Source organism: Austrofundulus limnaeus, unplaced genomic scaffold (genome assembly GCF_001266775.1).
Source record: "Austrofundulus limnaeus strain Quisiro unplaced genomic scaffold, Austrofundulus_limnaeus-1.0 Scaffold22, whole genome shotgun sequence".
NCBI lineage: Eukaryota > Metazoa > Chordata > Actinopteri > Cyprinodontiformes > Rivulidae > Austrofundulus > Austrofundulus limnaeus.
The window spans coordinates 781,481-799,215 of NW_013952424.1; the positions used below are offsets into that span (position 1 = coordinate 781,481).

The 17,735-nt window shown below is 39.0% G+C and overlaps 2 protein-coding genes across 2 annotated transcripts in view; one reads left to right on the forward strand and one right to left on the reverse strand.

Annotated features, from left to right (window-relative positions):
- Window positions 1-10,040, forward strand: part of col2a1b (collagen, type II, alpha 1b) — a gene marked incomplete at its 5' end in the record, with an annotated part of 25,239 nt that extends 15,199 nt beyond the window's left edge. Inside the window, 15 exon segments of the mRNA XM_014004127.1 lie at window positions 435-488; window positions 594-647; window positions 1,134-1,295; window positions 2,208-2,315; window positions 4,860-4,967; window positions 5,241-5,294; window positions 5,921-6,028; window positions 6,491-6,544; window positions 6,661-6,768; window positions 6,884-6,937; window positions 7,169-7,276; window positions 7,535-7,823; window positions 8,083-8,270; window positions 8,557-8,799; window positions 8,930-10,040. Of these exon segments, the coding sequence (XP_013859581.1) occupies window positions 435-488; window positions 594-647; window positions 1,134-1,295; window positions 2,208-2,315; window positions 4,860-4,967; window positions 5,241-5,294; window positions 5,921-6,028; window positions 6,491-6,544; window positions 6,661-6,768; window positions 6,884-6,937; window positions 7,169-7,276; window positions 7,535-7,823; window positions 8,083-8,270; window positions 8,557-8,799; window positions 8,930-9,076 (1,839 nt within the window).
- Window positions 10,041-11,133: 1,093 nt separating this feature from the next.
- LOC106514727 (leucine-rich repeat-containing protein 3) lies at window positions 11,134-16,984 on the reverse strand. The gene is made up of 2 exons (XM_014004128.1): window positions 16,800-16,984; window positions 11,134-13,868 (listed from the first exon to the last, which is right to left on the reverse strand). Exon 2 carries the CDS (start codon window positions 13,799-13,801, stop codon window positions 12,938-12,940), a length of 864 nt encoding a protein of 287 aa, XP_013859582.1. The 5' UTR covers window positions 13,802-13,868; window positions 16,800-16,984; the 3' UTR covers window positions 11,134-12,937.
- Window positions 16,985-17,735: the final 751 nt, after the last annotated feature.

The window sequence follows — 17,735 nt, forward strand, 5'->3', positions numbered from 1 at the left end:
TGGATGGATGGATGGATGGATGGATGGATGGATGGATGGATGGATGGATGGATGGATGGATGGATGATGTGCTAACACTTCTTTTTGTTAGCTTTGTTTTGAGGGATGCCTTCAACAAAAAAATGTGTTTGTTTTTTAATATAAAAGGAATGATTTATATATACTTTTTAAAAAAAAGATACAGAATGACTGACATTTCACAGAATAAAAAAAAAGAATCTGGCTTTTATGCACTGTTCAGCAGAACCTTTCTTTTTTATCTCTTTGTTGAACRTTTATGGATTTAACAGCAGGTCACAGTGACAGGTGACCTTGTCAGTTTTTGTGCAGCACGAGGCAGAATAAAAGACTAGCTGATGCACAAAAAATAAAAAAATAAATAAAACAGAAAACAAAAGGTCATATTGTAACAAACAGAATGTTTTCTGTTCCAGGGTCCTACAGGAGTTTTTGGACCTAAAGGTGCTCGTGGTGCTCAGGGACCTCCTGTAAGTGACTGTTTGTCTTTATTGTTTTTAAGTGTCCCACAATTAATAATTGCAAGGCTTAACATGTGCAAATGCTTGAATTTTGTATATATATTTTTTTCTTAGGGTGCTACTGGTTTCCCTGGAGCTGCTGGCAGAGTTGGACCTCCTGGTCCCAACGTAAGTTAAGCGTCCACTTAAATCCATCAAACAAAGTAAATACTTTAACATTTATTTAATGTGTTTCATAGAAAACTAACTTAATTAGAGTTTAGCAGCATGAAAAACATAAGAAACACACCAAGAACAAAGCTTTTGTCTTATTTAATGTGCAGCAGAAGCAGTCGTTTTTGTTCTAAATGCCATCTGATTTAAAGAAAATGTAAATTATTCACTCACTTCACCAGCACCCACGCACTTCCAAAAGCAATTTGTCTGTCACAGCAGGACACTGTAGAATATTACCATTTAACTTAAAAGAGGGACATCATCTCAAAGTCTGACGCTGGTAAATATAATGAGTTATAAGAAAGAATTTGAAGCAGATGACAAAAAATTTCTCTTCTTGTCTGATGAAGTTCTCCGTTTGAGTCTCTTAACTTTAAAAAGAATTCTCCTGTTATTCATTTGATATTTCTAACAATTTTATTTATGTCTCCTCGTTAGGGTAATCCTGGACCCGCTGGTCCTGCCGGACCTCCCGGTAAAGATGGACCCAAGGGTGTGAGAGGAGACTCTGGACCTCCAGGCAGACAGGGTGACGCTGGACTTCGTGGTCCTGCAGGAACTCCGGGAGAGAAAGGAGATGCTGGAGAGGATGGTCCTCCTGTGAGTACCACAGGAAACACCTGACACTGAGACATTTTTCTTCTCTTTTTTTTAGAATCTGGAAATTTCTGACCCTAAATTCAAACAAAATGTAAAATATTTGGTTTCATACTGATGCGTATGTGTTTGGTTATCCTCTTAAAGAAAAAAGTTTACTCTGAAGAAAAAAGAAGTTTTTTTGTATTTTATATTTCTAGCCCCTTTAGTGTATTTCTTTCAACCTATGAGACACTTTTAGTAGTAATGGACCAAGTACGCATTGATACACAGAGTTGTCAGTGTCCATCACGGGCTCTAATAGCAGACTAAGACATATGACGACGCCGAGCAGCACAATCTAGAGACAGTCTGATGATGAGACTCCAGGCTTGTGCCCTCCCACCACTCAGAGTCACACACACACACACACACCAGTCACAAACACATGACGAGTCCCGTCAGGATAATGACAGCCCGTGTCACAGAGGATCACCCTCTCAAACACTGAGGCAGCTGCTGCGTCTCCTTCCTATAGATTTCATCCTGTGTATAAAGTCTTGAATCTTGTTTCATCACATCAAAGCCTTTATCTGCCTACTGGTGTGTCTCAGCCGTCACTTGGAGTCAGGTGTTCGTTGTGAACATGGTTCCAGGGAGCTGCGAGACGGTTTGACAGAGCAGCCTGTGGATGTGAGGCTGAAGCAGAACAGAGAGCTGGTGGAGAAATGTATTCTGATGCTGCTGCTGGGACTCAAATCTTGTGTGCAATAAGTGACAGAAGATGTACAGCTGTTACATATTTATATAGGAATTCTTAAAAAAAATAAAAGTATGTGGCTTCTTTTTAAAGTGCTTAATGATCCAAACTGATAAATAAATCACACCATACCATCCTGGTAATTGGGGTTTCTGCTGTTTGTTTTTTCTCCTCAGGGTCCACTGGGTCCTTCAGGTCCTCAGGGATTGGCTGGTCAGCGCGGTATTGTTGGTCTGCCTGGACAGCGAGGTGAAAGAGGTTTCCCTGGTCTGCCTGGGCCTTCTGTAAGTATCCTCAAAACCTGCAAATCCTTTTTATTGACTTGTTTGTCAATTGCCTTTTTTGTCACTTAATGAATAATTTGATTAAAATATTACATAATAACTATATTTACAGAAGTTCAGCTGTGATAATTAGGAAACAACTGAGAGGGAAAAAACTAAAGAGGATAAACAGAAACAGACTAAAAACACAAAATCAGAACTTAGAACTACATCAGTATACAACACACTGTAAAAAATTTGAAAACATTTAAAAATGTGATTATTTGACACTATTATTGAGACTTTATATTGTTTGACTGTTATAATATTGTTTTGATTGTATACAAGGCCAAAATGATGATATAAAAATAGAATTTGCAGATATTTTTTTCATTTTTTAAGGGGTGGACGGGAGGAACTGTTCTGTGATAGAAATACCTTTTGTTCCTGAAATCATCTGCCGCAGGATTAATTTTATCCAACATTGTCAAGCAAAAATGGTGAAAGTGAAAGTAATCAAASTGAAATTTTAATAAACCAAAATACAGTTAAGTTTCAAATCATTAAATTCAGTTTCAATTTAGTGAAATTTATTTTCAAACCAATGCATTCCGCTCAGATTCAATCTGAGCAAATCAAAGTCTGTTCCTGCTGGCACAAGATTTATCCCATATACCAGAATAATTTTTTTTGTAATAAATAAATAAATAAACAAGTGTTTATAGCAATGTTTGGCAATGGCAGAGATTTGGCAAATTTTTAATGTGCACAACCCATATATACAGCTGTACTGCTCACCCAACAAATACTTTAAATTCAGTTTAAATTTATTTTCAAACCAATGAATTCAATTTAAAATTCTGCACATTGAGATTCAATCTGAGCAAATCAAAGTCAGTTCCTGCTGGCACAAGATTTATCCCATATACCAGAATAATTTTTTTTGTAATAAATAAATAAATAAACAAATGTTTATAGCAATGTTTGGCAATGGCAGAGATTTGGCAAATTTTTAATGTGCACAACCCATATATACAGCTGTACTGCTCACCCAACAAATACATGTTCCTTACAAATGTGGCACTATTTCAAAGGTAATTTAACAGGCTTACCAATWGTTTAAGTTTTGTTGCCAAGAAGCGTTGTTWCARCAAGAAATAATCTAACAAACACTAATTCCTTACCTTTTCTGCTAGGTTTGGAAATGTTCTCTGTATCATAAAGTGTATCAAACTGAAAGAAGATGAAAAAAATGTATAATTTGAACATATTTTTTCTTCTCCCTGTTAGTTTCAGCACATTTTCTGCTGTATGAGCCATAAACAAACTCAACTCTCAGATTTATTTCAGCAAACATTTGCTCAGTTCTGTGACGGTTTCTGTCACAGTTGCAACAGAAACCGTTCAGACATATAACACCCCCCCCCCCCCCAAAAAAAAAAAAAAAAAAAAACTCAAAACCTCATCTGCAATGGCTTCTGAGTGAGTGTGTGTCTCTTTTTTTTTTTTTTTTGGAGCACATGTCACAATGACACAAACACAAGTGGACAGGCAGATTCAGTAGGTGAAAGCACAACCATCCCTGCCATCGTTGYTCATAATAAATATTCATGAACTTGTCATAGGAACACAAAACCRACTGTTTTTGTCGCTCAGTGAAGTAAAGGTGGAAAACCAGCAGACATGCTCCAGACTGACATTTGGCTGTGTTCTCATTTAATCGCAGTCAAAACACATCTCATGTTAAACCAGTGGTTTTCCCTTTCTGATTTAATATACATTATGCCATAAATAAATAAATAAAAACTCAAATGTCACACGATTTGATATGTGACATGTTTTCTATTTACATGTCAGTGAGCACATCTATACCATCAATTATTCAGAGGATGGATGAAGGAAATCTGCAGTGAATATAAACTCACCAGGACAACTTTAGATTTAAAACCTTTTATTAAACTATAAATCCAGATTCTTTGATTAGATTTGGATTTTAAATATTTCTATTTAGATAAAATAATCACACTTTAAATAATAAGTGACCTAATGTATATATTTATTATAAATAAATACTGTGTAAAATAGTGTGTATGTGTRAAARCTGATTATYTGACAGTTTTCTTGTYTATCGTTGTCATCTGGTTTGRTCRRGCAGGATTTAATCATATAAGCTGATTAAATAGATTTGTGCTTAATAATAATTACTAAGGACTGTCCGTTGCTTTTGAATCCTGGGACAAAAACGTGAAGCAAACACGCCTCAAACTACTGACCAGTATTTAATAAATCAGAGATTCATAATTCAAACAGTCACAGAAACACACTAAAAATGTTCGTGTTTTAAAGTTTGGATTTTAGGATGCAGACTGACTGTCCAACAGTGAGAACATATTGTCATATAAAATTTTACTTTTAGCTGTTTATAAACAACCACATGTGTCAACAAATGTAATGTACCCAGGTTTTACAGTGAATCTACAGCACAATCCCACAAACTGTGTGATTTAAAGAACRATTTGTGTCATTTTGACAAAACAAAATAAAGAGGTTTTTTTTTCCTCTCAGGGTGAGCCTGGAAAGCAGGGAGCCACTGGTGGTGCTGGAGACCGTGGACCCCCTGGACCTGTTGGACCTCCTGGACTCACAGGACCTGCAGGGGAGCCTGGCAGAGAGGTCAGGMAATGACTAACATGTACACCATCCATCATGTATTTGATTGTGCAGCTGTCAMATCTAGGCCAGTTTCAGTCCCGCGGCGTGCCGTTTAAAATGCACCAAAGGTTTGCATCGCAAATCTATTTTCATTGTGTTTRCAACAAATTATTAATGTGTTCGAATGTAGCGGGCTTCATTATGCAGCTGATTTCTATTCAGTAGGACATCTGATGAGGTACAGAGGTGCAGGTGCATACAAGAAAAGCTTCATATTTGTCTGATGTCTGACAGGGCAACCCTGGATCTGACGGACCTCCGGGTAGAGACGGTTCTGCTGGAATCAAGGTGAAAAACATCGGCGTCAACACCACCATGATACATTACACATTACATTATGACTCAGCTAGGACTGAAATAATCTTTAAAATAAGTCTGACAAATAGAAAGCATCCTGTAGATGAGATCCCTTGGGGTTTGACTTGTGAGGTCTTATCTCTGTGGCCTGGACTCTGGTTCCCACAGATGCTGAGAGATGGGGTCTGCTACTGTAGAGAAGCAATTTGCTGCCATGTGGGAGGGGGGATTGGACTTTAGTTGAGCTGAAAAAGTATATATTGGTGTCCAAAAACATCCAGTTTTTTAGCAGAACTCTGTATTTAATCAAGATAAGCAGTGTAGCTCAGTTGACCTGTCAGAGGTTTTAATGTTTTTGGCCAATACTGTATGTGGGATTATACACCAGTATAATAGTTTTGAAGCAATTCTTTATTAAGGATAAATTTTCAAACTGCATTAATTAACCACTGAGCAATCACAAACCCTTTTCTTGTTGTTGTATTTTAATCATATWCGTGCATTATGTCACTTCAAAGGGCAAATATGTGTTTTCTATATGCTCACATTATGTAAACAGCAATGATTCTGTTAAACWGACCTTCTCCTTTGTCTCTGTTGTTCTCTTTGTGTTGCAGGGCGATCGCGGTAACACTGGTCCTGCAGGTGCTCCTGGTGCTCCAGGTGCGCTCGGTGCTCCGGGCCCAGTGGGACCCACTGGCAAACAAGGAGACAGAGGAGAGCCTGTGAGTAATGACTCCGACACAAGGGAGCATATCATTCTCACTGTGTAGCAGAATAGTTTGTATTTTTTTTTTMCAAAAGAAAAATGTTTAAAAAGTTCTAAAGATTAAAGGATTTTTATTGTCTGTGACACTTAAAATAAGGCAAATGTATGCTCACAGAAAATTAGCATATCGCCTGATACTGATTTCTCCAGTGTTTTATCTCTRACAGACTTTTGTTAGAGAGATAATTAAACCACATGATTGCTTTTCTCATTTGCATATCATTTATTCTGTGCATTTTATTAAAGGTTATCTACAATTTCAGCATCAGTTTCCTTTTAGATGTGTTTTAAAATACGCTGACCTTTTAAGTCATGCTAKAAGTGTAGGTCTTACGCTGTATGTGAACAATCTGTTGAGAATAACACAATCATTTAATCTTGTTAAAATATCACCTCTCCTGGTTGTCTTGTTTTGTAGGGCGCACAAGGACCTGCTGGATCTCCAGGACCTGCTGGAGCCAGGGGGATGCCTGTATGTGAACACTAAATCAGTTTAATTATTGTCAGGGTTTGAAAGATGTCCTTTTTTAGCTCTGCACACAGGAGTCAGTAGCCATTTAAAAACATTTGTTGTGTATGTGTTCTCAGGGACCCCAAGGACCTCGTGGTGACAAGGGAGAGTCTGGAGAGTCTGGTGAGAGAGGACAGAAGGGACACAGAGGTTTCACTGGTTTGCAGGGGCTTCCTGGACCCCCGGTAAGAAGTCCGATTCACTGTTCAGATATTTTTATCCTTAAACTTCTTGTGTTGCATTGGTTCAAAATGGTTTTGCATTAACATCTGATATTCACTGTGCTTTTTTCTGCATTAGGGTCAACCTGGAGACCAGGGTGCTACTGGACCTTCTGGACCTGCTGGACAAAGAGTGAGTACCAATATCATCTAAATGCTCAGATATATTTAAAAATATGAAAACATTCATTTAATTCCAAATTAAATTATACATTTTTTGTCATTCAGCATCAGAGTGGTGTTTTTTTTTTTTTTCATCTCATTGAATTTGGATTTTATTACCTATTTTTATTAATAATTTATAATTACCGGTACACTTTTCATCTTTGTATATTCTGACAGTTTTATCTTCTGTTTTCTGTAGGGACCACCTGGACCCGTTGGCCCTGCTGGAAAGGATGGTTCATATGGTTTGCCAGGACCCATTGGTCCTCCTGGACCTCGTGGTCGCAGTGGAGAAAGTGGCCCAGCTGTGAGTACTTTTGGAAAACATTCCCTTTTTAAAACCAGACTAGAATGGACGCTGATCGGTTTTTGGTTGGAAAAAAAATATCTGAAACTTTAATTTATKTAACAGTTTGACACAAAAATAAATATATATGTTGATATTAAAGAGTCTTCATGGCTTCAGAATGGCTTAGAGTGCGACTTTGCATGAATAGCAGAATGAGAGCAAGGTTTGGCATGAAATCATGCATGTCTAATCTGAGTTTTCTGTTTTGTCTCTCAGGGTCCTCCTGGAAACCCCGGGCCCCCTGGTCCTCCTGGTCCCCCTGGCCCTGGCGTTGACATGTCTGCCTTTGCTGGTCTGGGCCAAACCGAGAAGTCGCCCGATCCTCTCAGGTACATGAGGGCCGACCAGGCCGCTGGGAATCTCCGTCAGCACGACGCCGAGGTGGACGCCACGCTCAAATCTCTGAACAACCAGATTGAAAACATCCGCAGCCCCGAGGGATCCAAGAAGAACCCTGCTCGCACCTGCAGAGATCTGAAGCTCTGCCACCCAGACTGGAAGAGTGGTGAGTGACAGTGGGGGGAATTGGTTGAATTGGGAGGGAGATAATGAAGCAGACAGAGGCTAGACTGGGATCTCAAGTTTTAGAAAGTAAGTCAAACCTAGTTTGCCCTAAATGTTTGCATTTTAAAATAATAAAACACAGTGTGGCAAAACATGCAAGACATCCTGGCTCATTGAGAGCTTTTTTAAGAAGTTAAAGAGAAAAAGTGATTTGAAGGAACAGGGTCATGTGTCGGTTTTTATTTTCACTCTATTTGCAGGTGAGTACTGGATTGATCCCAATCAGGGCTGCACTGTAGATGCAATCAAGGTCTTCTGCAACATGGAGACAGGAGAGTCCTGCATTTACCCCAAACCTGCCAAAATCCCTCGCAAGAACTGGTGGTCCAGCAAGAGCAAAGACCGCAAACACATCTGGTTTGGAGAGACGATGAATGGAGGATTTCAYGTGAGTTTTACGTTTGTTTTAGCTTTTTTTTGCACTGAAAACACAGCATCGTGATTGACTCGTAATATCAGAATTTGTTTTATATTTTAGGACTCTTTAAGAGATTCGTACCCACTCTAAAATATGAATACAGATAATAGCAATTATTTTCAAAAACTTGYTTCCGTTTTAAGATCTGAAAATGTTCTGTTTGTGACTCTAAAACRTTGCAAAAACATAAAACGTGTAGCTTACACATGAAAAATGCATCAGTAACATTAAGCTTATCGAATTATTTTTCTTGCAGTTTGGATATGGTGATGACAGCCTGGCGCCCAACACCGCTGCCATTCAGATGACATTCCTGAGACTTCTGTCCACCGAAGCGTCTCAAAACCTCACCTACCACTGTAAGAACAGCGTGGCCTACATGGACGCCTCGACGGGCAACCTGAAGAAGGCCGTGCTGCTGCAGGGCTCCAACGACGTGGAGATCAGAGCYGAGGGCAACAGCCGCTTCACCTACAGCGTCATGGAGGACGGCTGCACGGTAAGAAATCCTATTAACACTCGTATGACGTCATTTTAATTCACTTAAATCATCTAAATGTCTGCTGCTACAAAGAAGTCCAAGRTCATCCAAATACTATTGTGAAATGTTTTTTTTTTCCTCTAAACAGAGACACACAGGACACTGGGGCAAGACAGTGATTGAATACAGGTCGCAGAAGACCTCTCGCCTGCCCCTTGTGGACATTGCCCCCATGGATATTGGTGGAGCAGACCAGGAGTTTGGAGTTGATGTCGGGCCGGTCTGCTTCTTGTAAAACGAACAAGCAATCGAACCGAGGAGCAAGAAGAAGTGGAAACTTTAGGAAAGAATAAATTAAGAAAATGAATGAGAAGCACGCTTCAGAAAAAAAAGGAGAGAAAGAGAGAAAAGGAAAAATCGAGACACTTTTATTTTCAACGGGACTGTTTTTCTAAGTAAAAAGTGTTTTTATTTCAAGTCGAACTTCATAGGATATCTGCACTGAATGGCAGCGGCAACTGTCCTTTGTGATTCCTCCAGCGTTGCCTTCAGTCTTCTATCCCTCCCCTCATGGACACCCTCGATTCTCTTAAATCCCCCTCTCTGCCATCTATCTTTTATCTTCTGAACAAATAAGAGGAAGTATGAGGAGAATAACGGAACATACCTGAGAACAAGAGAGAGAACAGTGTGTTGGCATTGATTATTTATTGTTTGGGTGTGGATCTCAGGTATGAGAGGACCGAGTTTGTTGCAAAGTAGTAAAAAATAAACCTGCTTACGTATATTTAAGGAGAAAAAAACTCATCAGCCAACTTCCTCTCTTACTTCCTCCTCTTTTCTAATCATCCCAATGCTTTTATGTCACATCCACTAAAAAAAACATATTTGTTTGAAACCAAAAATCTAACAACGTACTGTAGAGAGTGCAAGTGTTCCTATTTCAGCCGCCGTCATTTGTATCAAAAATTGCTGTGTATTATAATAAAGTCAATGGTGCTATTGTTGTAAAACAGTTTGTATTTTTTTACCAAACAGATACACACAAATATCATTTTCTACATTTGTATATATATGTATATGTTTGTATACATATACATACACAGCTCATTGCAGAGCATTTCACCCTGGATTTTTTAATTTCATCATGGCAAATGTCTAAACTTGAACCCTTTCTGCGTCTATTTTCTTTCTTTGAAGAAAAAGCACCCTGAGTAGTTTTTGCAATCAAGGGAATTAGGATGAATTTTACCTTCTTTTGATTTTTTTCCCTTTTAAATCTACCTCACAATAAAAAATAAAAACATTGATTAATCTAAATTGTTATTTCCTAAAAAATTTTTTTTTTGAAAATTTCATGTTTTGGATCAGAATGACGTCTATGGTTGGTTGTGAAAGCCCAGTCTGCTGCCCCCACAATTTGCTGTGACCCCCTCCCATCTGTCTATTGCCTTCTATCAGTCCCCTCACACAGCGCAGACCCTCTGTTCACACACACACACACACATASACACATACAGAAGTGATTTTCCAGGTGTGTTTGATTGATGTTCCAAAGCCAGCACAGAGGGCTCATTTGTGTGAGGTTGTGTATATTTTTTATTATTAATAATAGTATTATTATTAATAATAATAGCATTATTATTATTATATTATTATGATGATCTTGCCTTGTTTTGTTACATTTTAATTAATGTAAATTGGAAATAAAAGACAAAAACCAAGTAACTTGAAGTTGTGTTTTTTTTTTTTTTACTTGTTTCCCACTCAGTGCTGAAATATTTGTGGGAAAAAGTTTGAATTGTTCTATTTAAAAACAACAACACACATTTAAATGTGCTGCACCTCACTTCCACTTTATGTTTGGCTTAAACTGTAAAACAGAAACAGAAAGTGATGTTAAAAAGTGACTGGCAAATTTTGATTTGCATTATCAATGGATTWATGGCAGATATTTGAGCCTTTTTTCTGTAGTTAATGAAATGTGAAACACAGTAAAACAGTTAAATTAGTGAACTGATTATCTCTTCCTGTCTCTTATTGCTTCTATTTGTCTTCTTGTCTTTTTCCTCGGCTCATTTTGATGAAAGTCCCAGAAACCAATCTTTGGACATACATCTACAACTGATCATCTTTTGGAGTCAGCTTGATTTAAGATGACTGCCATAGCTAATGAAACTTAGAAAACACATACAAAAAAAGGCTATATTGCCATCAATTTTAATAAATACTGAGCTAGAATTTGGTGAGGTAGTAGCTGAAAGCACAACAAATAAAACAGGTTCCCAGACTTTAAATCCAACGATGCAATTGAGGAAAGTGCAATTTGYAACAAAATCAAATCCAGACAGATTATTTGTGACAAACAGCAAACAGTCAGAAGTTATTTATATTGGCTAAATGTGCAACATTTATCCACAAAACTTTGATAGTCACAACTTGATACTTTCACAGTCTTTTTTTGATTTTTTGAAGTTGTGATTAAACATAAACTGTAAAAATTTCAAGTGAACCTTAATTTCCTGAATCTAAGTGACACATATTACATCCTGTCTCTCCAACAATTATATAACACACCTTACTGAGATGATCTAACTCTAATCTAAATTGTGTTYGTTTCTTCTACATACCATAATTACAGACAGTTGGACATCTTTTTATTACGTGTTAAACATACAACAAAGTTGTGTTAGTGACTAAACGACAATATGATCTTTAGGAATTGATCATGGAGAAAAAAATGTAAATAATTTCCAATTTGAACAAATATATTGCAGTATAAATGTCAATATCTTCAATGAATTGTATGGTGAACAAATATTGTTGACCACATTATGATAGGGCAACATTTACCCACACAGTTTACAGAAAATGAAATAAAAAACCTCATTAAATTAGTTTATTTACTATTGGATGTAGATCTAGAGTGAACCCAATTCAAAATGGCCACCACAACTGATCCAACTTAGCAAACCCAAATGTATCAAACCTCAGTCATTTTCATAGTTATTGAGCTAAAATGTGATGTGGCATGTTTGGGGGTGCTAATTGCAATGATCCATTTAGACTTAATGCAAGAAAAATAATGACATATTTAAATCCAATGCAAACCTTCTCTTTAGACTCCATACAGTTATTTCAATAGAAAATATGATTCAATAAAATCAATTTAAACATCAATTGTGGCTGTTAATCCAGTCAGAATTTGATCAGTGTTTGCAGCAAGAAATAAATGTTCTGAAGGGACAAATGATTACTTTCGTATTAAATTATGTGCTAATATTTTATTGGCTGCAAAAATAGATTCCATTAGGATGGAGTCGATGCGAAAATAGGACGACCAAAAAAAAAGAAACAACTCCGACATTAACTAACAGCTTTTCTCTGAATAGWTGGCAACACAAATCCATATTTAAAACGGAATGAAATTTCTTCACACCAATCAATAACATCTATATGTATATGAAGCAGGCCAGAGGTTTTCAGAGCTGAGTGCTGCAGAGTGGAGACAAAGTAATTCACTTCCAGCTCTATTGCCTTTCTGGGAGTAAATTTAGATCAGCAGCTCTCCGCTGGAACCGCCGAATCTGGCATAGAGATTGTGTAATAAAGACTTAAATAGTGCTAACTCAAAGTAATCAAAGTAAAAATGGCCAGAACAATGAATCAAAGCACCATATATGCAGACATGTGTGTGCATTAAAAGAGCCTGCACACCTGAAATCACACTGATTAGTGCCTTTTTTAGGTGTTCATTAGGGGTCAGCTGCTCAGACTCTCATAATTAGAGCCTAATGAAAGATAAAAGAGCAAATTATGAGGCATGGCAAGAGAAGAAAAGATGAGCTACAAAAAGAGACAGACTGTTATTAAGTTCAAATGCCTTTCTCTATACACTACGTGGRCTTGTTTTATCTTCACTTCTGCTACATTTTTTCACTCTTCTCCTTTTTGTCTGTGCAGTGAGCACAATAGACAATTGTAAACTTGTTTTTTAATTAAAAAGAAGGAAAAAGTTAAAGAAGAAATTAAACAGTTGTAAGACATGAATTCCCTCTCTGTTTATCATCCTCCACAGTTGGTTTACATGAAATTCTTGAGGATTGTGGAGTCATTGTCTATTAAGATGATGTGTGAATGTTCCAATTAAAAGTCCTCAGAAACCAGTGCTCAGGGTGTCTGTCTCAGTGGGGGTCTTGCGTGGACTGGGTAAACTCTTCAAGTACTCTAAATGCCTGCGGGCCTCCGCTTGGTTCTGCCTAACGTAGTACACGACGTACACGATGACCATAAAGAACCACACGAACATGGTCACCAGCATGGCCACATCGGTGGTCTTCCTCTGCAGGCTGCAAAAATTCACCCCAGAATCCAAAAGCTTGACCAGCGGCTGGCCCGCGTGCTCGCCCTGTGACCCCGGGTCCTCCCACCGGCCCCCCTCACCCACCCCCCGCACAGAGCTCTTGCAGATGATCTCGTTCACCGTCTCGGCCTCCAGGTTCAGGGTCTCCATCAGCTCCTGCAGGGTGCAGTCGCAGTGCCAGGGGTTGTGGAAGAGGCGCGTCTTCGCTCGAGTTGAGCCGAACTCCTCCCTGCTGGCGTGCCTCAGCTGGTTATACGAGAGGTCCAGCAGGCGCAGCTTGGGCCCCAGATGGAGCAGGGCTCCAGTGGATAGTGTCTCGATCCGGTTGTCGGAGAGGTAAAGATCCTGCAGGTGGACCAAGTGGCTGAAGGCACTCTCTGGGATGCTTCGAATGTAGTTGCGTTCCAAGTGGAGAGAGACCGTCTCCGGCGGGATCCCCTCCGGGATTTCTCGTAGCCCAGCATCCGAGCACACAACGGTGAACGTGTCCCAAGCGCAGTGACACCTGTCCGGGCACTGCGGGGTCGCTTGACCCGGCAGAGCTGAGAACAAGAGGGACACGCACAACCACGAGTAGAAGTCCAGACTTGTAATTCTCCCCCTTCCTCTTCCTCCACCGACTGTGGCGCATCTCTTCTCACACCAGCCTGTGCACATGGCCTCACCATAGCCCCTTGACACGCATCAGGTCCCGAACAGAATCACACGGTAGCACCAGGAGAATCTGACGGATTGAGAGAAAAAATGGGTCAGTCTGGGCAAAAATAAATAAATAAAATGATTGTCTCTACAAACATACAATCAAAATGAACACTCAGGAAGAGGATTATGTTTAGAAGGCAGAAAAGGGAAAAAATKTGGCTATGAGAAAAAAATAAGACACTTCATGGAGCGTGATTGTTCTGAATCATGTAAAAGAACAAGTTTCTGTGCATTAAAAGCTTATTGTGCAAATAACACCCTGACCAGTTTCTTGAATGCTGCTTGTTCGAAACTCTAAAGGAAAACTCCACTTCGAAAAGAGGCACCAGCTAATTTTATTGCAGTGATTCCCTCCTTTAATCACAGTCTGAGCAGCAGTAATGATAGTCTAAGTGGCCTAATAAGGTTAAAAATCCCTCTTGCATTTCTGCATCAGGACATAAATCATTAAACGTGATTATCTCAACTCCTCCCTGCCTCATATTTCTGTTGTGTCCTTTCAGTAACAATAGTCAGGACCAGAAGAAAGGCATCATAATACACTGATCAATACATTTTCATCTCATTTACCCCTTTATTTATTCTCCTATGACACTGAAGCTGCTTCATCATGTTCCAAGAGGTAGGTGAGCTGTGCTCTGTAGAGATGGAGGCTTGAAAGGAAGAGGATCAATAGCTCAAGTTCTGCTTCTTTCACTRTTAAGGACAAGAACATCAATCCAGGGTGAATCTCACCATGCCAATAAGTGACATTGCTGGAAAAAAAAAATCCCACAGCAGTAGCATGGATAATACCATCTGCTCTCCACTCAAGCAGTCAGGAGGCAAAACTTTTTTTTTGTTTCTTTTTTTAAAAGGCAAAGTAGCTCTTCTAAATTATGTGCAGAAAGTGCCATCTGTTTTTGCTTGGCTTTTTCCCCCTTTCTGAGTCTGTGGATGTTATTGTTGCAGGATTGCCTTAAACAATCCAATCAGGTGTTTCTAGAACACTTTTGTTTTCCTCAGATGGCTGTTTGATGCTCTTGTTGTGGGACAAAAATCACAAGAGACTGCTTGAATTTGATTAGAAGCAGCCCCTCTTAAATGTCAAGCACCCTCTGCCTTCATAACACAATCAAATCGATCACAAATCTCCGGTCTCCACTGAAAAGACAGATTTTGCTAAAAGGCTTGAAGTCCAAACTAAAGATGGCCTAGTTCTGGCAGATAAAGGAAACTGGGTAGCAGTATCCTTTGGTGAGTTGCAATTAGTTTTATTTCCTTACAACTTGGAATTTAATTAGATTTTTTAAAATCTTGCTATATAAATATACAAAAATACTCCAAATTAGTGAAGTTAAATAGGGGGAAAGTTTTATATATATAATTCGTAAAAATGCACAACAGAAACAGTTTCTTTGCTTTGAAGCCTCAATCAAAACCTTCAGAAGCCACCCAATTCGAATGTTGTCAGTCCATTAAATGGACGTTATTAGTGGTTATCAGTCCCACATGTCTATTTAATGGACTAACAACATTAAAAGTGAATGCAGAAGCCACTTAATGTTAAATGTCTAATGTCTGAACCTGTCAAATGATTTACACCGGTTACAACAGGTCCCAAAATTAACTGTTCAACACTTAAAAGTAGTAAGAAAAGTGAAGATCAGAGAAACATTCAAGAACCCTGATGGAGCTGGGCACCTATTCTAAAGATATGATCATAGGACCTCTATAAGCTGCACAGAGCTATAGGTTTCATGGCAGGAAAAAAATAATTGGCAAAATAAATATGGACTATTTGGATTTTTTTCCATGCACAGCAAATATAGAATAAGGTGCTGTGGTCAAAAGGGACCAAACATTTAGACCACCAACACCTCTCATCATGTTGAGAATACCATTCCTACAGTTAAGCATGGTGGTGACAGTACCATGATGTGGGGATGAGTCAGCACGAAGATGGAGCGAAATATAGAGGAATTTATGAATGGAACATGTTGGAGTGTTGGGACAAAGGTTCACCTTCCAGCACATGGCTGAAGCAACACTGCAGTGGTTTAATGAAGATGCAGTTAAATGTTCTGAAATGGTTCGTTCAAATCTTCAACCCAACTGAGATTCGTTTGACTTAAAGGTTGTTGGAGCCAAGCAGAACCCATCCAACCTGAAGGAGCTGCAGCAGTTTGATCATGAAGAAAACTCCAGTGATGAAGCAAAGAGCATACAGACATATAAAGAGACTTGATGCAACTGATGCAAGAGGTGTCTCAACGCAGTACGGGTTTTGAGGGCTGCATACGTGCACACATTGTTTTACAGTTTGTTTTATTTTATTTAAGATAATAAGACAACATAATCAAAAGCAACCTGTGTGTGTGTGTTTGTGTGTGTGTGTGTGTCCTGTAAACAGGATTTTGTGCGCCACTTGTGCTCATTAATAAAGTGATGCATGCAAATGTCCAATTAATAAAATAATCACCTGCTGCCTGGAAAAGAACGGGAATGAGAAAAGCTGAGGAACAGAAATGAAGAGGGACTCTCAAAGCAAACAGAGCAGACTCTGCTGCTGAATCAACATTTTTATTATTTCTATTTTTTTACCAGACAAAAAAAGTTAATTCAGTTTTTCCACTGCAGGATTAACATGAGGCTAAATCACCACGTTTCCAGGGAAATTATAGGCTACATTACAATAATCTGGGTTAAAGCGCTCTTGTGGAGGTTATGACATCAGGATTACAGCGTTTCCCGTTTGTTCCAAAGCCTCCGGTTGCTGCATCCTTTGCAACTTTGAAATGACAAAAACCCAATTCGAGTCATGTTTCTGTATTTTTTTTCTGCTCATATTTAAAAGCGTAACTTCGTGTAGATGAAAACAAATTTTGCATCCTTAAAATAAATTAAAAGACGCGGAGATCACAGTCGCGTTTTTACGCAAACTGGACACAGAATGCTCTCCAAAGTCACTTACCTTTAAAACGGTTTACTGTGAAGTTTGGATCCATGTGGAGGGTTTGGTTTTCCACTCCGCTGGTGGTGTTTCTTCTGGTTTGTTCCTTCAGACTGTTTGGATGAGCTGTGTGGAGATTCAGCTGCGCTCCGGGGTTTGGCGCCTGCGGACCGCTCCATCTCTGACTGTCTCACCGGTGCGGGCAGCTTTCAGTGGATATGGAGCAAACTCCCCCCACCCTCTTTCTATCTCTGAATATGAGAGGAGGAGGAGGAGGAGGAGGAGGTGGGGGTGCCATCATCACGTCTCTCTGGCATCAATCTTGACTTTCTGAGAACAAGCTTGTTACCTGCATGAGCTATTAACTTAATTATCTTTAAGTATAATTAGATTTTACACACAGGACGGAATCTCAAGCAGCTACAGAAAAGCAAATATGCTTGTTAGAGTTAACCTAAAGGACAAACTTCAGCACAAAATATAAAACTAATAATTAACTGTGCCTTTTTGTGTTTCAGCCTCATCAGTGTTTTTAATAAATAAATAAAGATGGCTTCAAATGAAGGAAAAAAGATAAATATTGACCTACAGTAAGCAATGATGGATTAGCTCCAGAGGGAAGAGTCAGTAAAAATCAATACAAAGTTGTCCTGAGTGATTAACGTCATCTTTTGATGACACATTTCTGTCCTGGAGGGAGGGAGCTCGTCCAGGAAGCTGAGGACTTTAATAAGTGTGAAAGTTTTGTGAATCATTCCCTGCCAGCAGCTGCTGATCAGACTCTGTTTGTGCCAAGATCTTCATCAAAACAACAAAATATGTTTTGGATAAATTATGTTCCTGTTTCACTTCCTCCTATGACCAAGATGCACTTCAAGTGTCGTAGCCAGGGGTGTCACTAGATTTTAAGGACAAGGGGGGCTTTGCCCCCGGGAGACACACAGAATATATATATAT

Coding starts and splice junctions, on each gene's coding strand:
- LOC106514727 (XM_014004128.1), bottom strand. CDS start 13,801: ATGTGCACAGGCTGGTGTGAGAAGAGATGCGCCACAGTCGGTGGAGGA.